This window comes from Nematolebias whitei, chromosome 18 (genome assembly GCF_014905685.2).
Source record: "Nematolebias whitei isolate Nwh7 chromosome 18, NemWhi1, whole genome shotgun sequence".
NCBI classification, from domain to species: domain Eukaryota; kingdom Metazoa; phylum Chordata; class Actinopteri; order Cyprinodontiformes; family Rivulidae; genus Nematolebias; species Nematolebias whitei.
In genome coordinates, this window is record NC_056515.1 from 17,648,878 (window position 1) to 17,653,746 (window position 4,869).

At 41.5% G+C, this 4,869-nt stretch overlaps 1 protein-coding gene across 1 annotated transcript; it reads left to right on the forward strand.

Moving 5' to 3' along the window:
• The first annotated feature begins 548 nt into the window (after positions 1-548).
• Positions 549-4,543, forward strand: LOC119425078 (dynein regulatory complex subunit 4-like). Its single transcript, XM_037692602.1, has 9 exons — positions 549-620; positions 1,171-1,368; positions 1,960-2,160; positions 3,098-3,152; positions 3,236-3,441; positions 3,674-3,820; positions 3,943-4,023; positions 4,100-4,300; positions 4,466-4,543. The coding sequence occupies exons 1-9, from the start codon at positions 549-551 to the stop codon at positions 4,541-4,543; spliced, it is 1,239 nt and encodes a 412-aa protein (XP_037548530.1).
• Positions 4,544-4,869: the final 326 nt, after the last annotated feature.

Sequence of the window (4,869 nt, forward strand, 5' to 3'; positions counted from 1 at the left end):
GGAACTGATCAGGGCAATCAAGGAGAGACACGGGGGTACAGACACAGGGAGACCAACAGAGGGGTACCATCCTTACATGTTGAAGGCATGTTTAGTCTTTACTATTACGACCAGAGTGTGGAACTGAGAGGCCGTTATGTTACGATGTCAGCACGATGTTAATACTTATATCAATAATACATTATATTTTACAGCACTTTTCTAAGTACTCAAAGACGCTTTACAAGAGTTCATAAAATATAAAATCAGCAATGCATCACAACACATAAAAAGGGCACATTTAAACATTACAAGCAATTTTAAACGGGTGGGTTTTGAGTTCTTTCTTAAAAGTGGTGAGGTCGGAGCAGACACGAAGCTGTTGGGGCAGTGAGTTCCTGAGGGTGGGGACGGCTATGGAGACGGCTCTGTCTCCCCAGGTTTGGAGCTTGGTCCTACAGGGGAGAGACAGAAGGTTGGCATCGGAGGAGCGGAGAGAACGAGAAGGAGTGTAGTGATGGAGTAGGTCAGTCACGTATGGAGGGTTTTGAATGTGACAGGAGCCTGAAATGGATGCGCTGAATGACAGGGAGCCAGTGGACGTTCTGCAGGACAGGGGTGAGATGTTCGCGGGAACAGGGGTGAGATGTTACGAGGGCGCTGCTAATAAAGTTGCATACACAGTGGATTTACATTTATTACCATATTTAGAAAATACCCGTTTTTATGCCGGTCGTATCATTTCATTTTGCTGTATTTATTAGCCACACTTTAAAGGCCGGTCCGTGAAAATATTGTCTGACATTAAACCTATCCGTGGCACAAAAAAGGCCGGGGCCCGCTGATTTATGCAAACTGAACTCACTGTCTAATCACTCTCCCTCCCCTCCCTCCTGAGGGTCTTTAGCAATGGCGTACTCCATGTTTGGTGGTTTTATTCTTAAGGTGCGTTAAGTTCTGTCCCATGATCCCATTTAGTTGGAAATGCACAAGGAGCAAATCTTTCTGAAAATGTCTAAGACCCGAGCAACATTTGGAAAACTTTTTAGATTAGTATGAAAACTGTCTTCAACACAGGAAAGAAATCCAACCGTTTGGTTTAAAAACACTAAACACCCTGTCCTGGATGACTTTTTTATCCATCATTGTTGTCACAAATATGCTCTGTCCACAATAAAGCTGTATTTTCAGATGATAGAGCACGTTGCTCACCTTCGAGAGGAGCTGGACAGAGTGAGGGGAGAGAAAAAGGACTTCAAGCGGGAGAGGGACATGTACCACTCCATAAGAGAAGTTGCTGCGATGAGAATGAAGAATGTCAGGGGCAAGCTGACAACTGTGAAGAAGGCCACTGAAGAGGATGATGTGCGTCATCGAGCTGAGAAAGAAGTAAGGTGGACACATGCACGCAGATCAGTCACATTTAGAGGCAGGATTTACTCCAAGTTCAAGGTTATTGACCAGGATGAAAACTAGAAATAATGACACAGTCACATAAAGATTTTAAGTTTCAAGATATAAACGGACTGGTTGTTACAGAACAACGTGAGTTATGTGTATGACACTGTCAGTTCAAATTCTACATACATTTATTGACTCACTGTGATAAGAACAGCTTTTCACAAATCAGACAAATTTATTTTTATTTATTTTAGTGTCACAGTCTTTTCAGCACAGTGACAATAAGCCACTCGGACTCCAACAGCATTGAGTTTATCAAACTATGCAGGGTAAAAATCTGAATATGTCTAATGCCCATTAATGATCACAAACATTTTAGTACAATTTTCTGCTTAGAAATGGCAAAAAAAAAAAAGAAGTTTTTAAGAATCCGGAACAGTTCCATTACACGCTGCAACATAAAGGTTAGGCATATTTTAAATGTCACACAAAGCATATTTTCCACCATATATATAGGCAAAAATGAATAAATTGACTTTACATTTTTATATCTTTAATGATTTGTTTGCTTGTCACCAGGTGCATGAGAAGAAGCTGAAGCACCTCCAGAGTGAACACCAGGACACAGTGTCTGAGGTGAAAGAAGCCCGTTTGGTCACCGCTGACACGCTGCAGAAGGAGCAGGATGAGCTGCGGGACGAGCTTTGTAGCAACATGAAGGCCATCATGGTGGACATGCACAGCTCGGAATATGAACATCAAGTCAAGGAACTTGACCTGGTTTGTTCTACACATTTTATTTATTTTAACAAAGGCTTGCCTTTAAACATCAATTCTGCCAACACATCTGTGGCCCACATCTGTCCCCAGTGAATGGTTCTGGTCTTATTTTCATATGCAGAATTTTGTTTGTTGTTGTTTTGGGTGGATCTATTGTCAAGACTCCCGTCAATGTCCTAAACAGACATTCGTCTGTATTTTTGTTTGTATGAATAAATATATTTACTGTCGTTGCGCCAACAGTGCAATGAGAAATAGTGCGATTAATAACAAATAATCAATGACATAAAAGCAAAACCAGCACAATAAAATACACAAACTTTAAATGTCAGTGAAATCCAGGAGGTGAGATAGTTCAGATAGTTTCACATTTGGCTCTAAAGGGCCATAGGTGCTGAATTCAGGGCTTGTTACAAACCAGTGGGCGATGCCCTGTGGCTCTATTTACAAAAGTTCCTCCGTGACTGAAATCCATCAGCCAGAAAGAGGAAAGAAGCTCAAGTTCTTCGTATGTTCTTCTGCTCGTTCCACGGTTTGTTGTGGAGGCAGCAGAAATGCTTGAAGTTCATCCCTTCATTCTAACTGGGGTTGATGTTGACAAATGAAAAGGTGAGCAGCTGCTCCTGTTACACATTTCTCGTTTTTCTCCTGTTTTTGGTGATTGCACCTGCTCACCATTAACGTCCTGACGAGAACGTTTCAGAGGAAACATCGGGGGGTTATATTAGATCGTTTGTAGGCTCATCTCACACTCTTACAAAAGTGCAACAGAAATCTTTTAGCTCAGTCGTTTTTTGAAGCTGTTTCTTTGAACTTGTGACATTTTTTAGTCTCTTGTTTGAATGTCCTCCATTTGCAGGTTGTGACTGAGCAGTACGGTGAGATTAAATGAACACCGAGCGCCTTGTACAAACATTTTGAGTGCTTTTTTCAACAGAAACACCAGGAAGAAATGGCTGCAACCAGGGACAAACTGGACAGGGGACACGCAGGTAAATGCCCTATTAACACAACTTCTCATGCTTTAAGAAACCTGCTGAGCTGTAGACGTTATTTGGGGTCCCTGTTTGATTAGAATATACAGACAAATGGGAGGAAAAGCTGCAGAAAAGAAAGTTGTTGACGGACAGCATGTTAATCCAGCGAAAGCTGGAGTGGGAGACCCGCATCGTGGCTGTTCAACAAAAAGGCGACACAACCATCAGGGACGTTAAGGAGAAAGCCGAGGAGAAAGATGCTTTAGTGCTGAAGCAGACTAACGAGGCCATCGATAACTTCACCGTATGTGTGACCAGCAGCTCATCCGTCTGCTTGTTTTATGAAAAATGTCTTTAAAACACTTCTTGCTTTGATGATTTACTTTAGTATTTGATTTTAAACGGTCAACTTTAGAAAATCCTTCTGATTTGACTCGTAGGGCAGAATTTCAGGTTGCAGCTTGACGGCAGAATTGCTCACTAAATTTTGGGTTCTGTAATTGTTATTTTGGTGTGACTTTTTGTTTCCATCCTAGAAAGAAAACCGTAAACTGAAGAGGGAAGTGAATATAATAAAACAGGACGTGGATTCTGCTTTGCTGGAAAAGCTTCAGCTTGAAGAGAGTCTGACTAAAGTCAGGAAGGAAACCGCTTTCTGGGACAAGATGCAAACATGCACAGAGGTGATGTTGAAAATGATTTTTGTAGTTGTCTTTCTTTTAACTAATTTATTTAAAGCAGTGTTAAACAGTGTCTCGCTGAAGAAAGTTTACGCAGGGCGTTTTATTTTGTTTGTTGTGAACAGAAAATGCCCCCAATGCCCAAATTAAAAGTCCTGAAAGACCTGAGAGTGGATCATGCGGGTCTGGAAAAACAATTCTGCAAGGTAAAAACAAAAATGTAAGTAAAATTTCACGTCGATCCCTTGTAAACATTTGTATGTCTCTTCATATGTGGTGCAGGTTCAGCAGGAGAGGGACGAGCTGTTGGCCTCATTCGAGCAGACAGTTCTGAAGAAGCAGCAAGAGGCAGATTTTCTGAACATCATGTTGGAGCGCAGGATTCAGGCGGTGAAGGATCGTCTGGAGGAGGTTGAGGCTCAGCTCCAGTCTGCGGCCTCGGCTCCAAACATGGACCTCACTGGCCTCACCAACAAAGAGGAGGTACTGCTGGAGATTCACTCCTTGTGAATTATTTACATTTATAACGTATTTGTAGGAAAACCTCCAGACCTAGAGTTTTATCATCAGGATCTTAGAACTCTGATTTGTACAGTTTGTTGTTCAGTTTCCTCCAGACGTCCTGGTGATCTGTGCGTTTTGTTTAAGGGAAACAACGTGTGTCCTGTAGGCTCGTATGGACATGGATGGACATGGTCTCATGAGGATCGTGAAAGGACAACGTAGAGCTGACAGGAGTCAAAAAGTTAAATTATTAAAAATATATTTTTTAAAAAGTTTAAACTGAAATATTCTTTTGTTTTCCTCACAATTCAGAGCTGGAGTCGGAGTCAAGAGAGAAGTCCAGAACATTTAAATTGCTTTTAGTTTACGCTGCCCTTTAAAGGTGGAGAGCATCTCTACAAAACAGCAGAGTGGTAGTGATAAGGTGGCACAAATATTATTTGTGTTTGTTTAATGATGAACTGTTTGTTAGTGTCTTATTATTTATTAACTTGGGTTTTCCACCGCTCATCCAAAGAACCAACGGCTCCCAACGTTTGGGTCAGTAA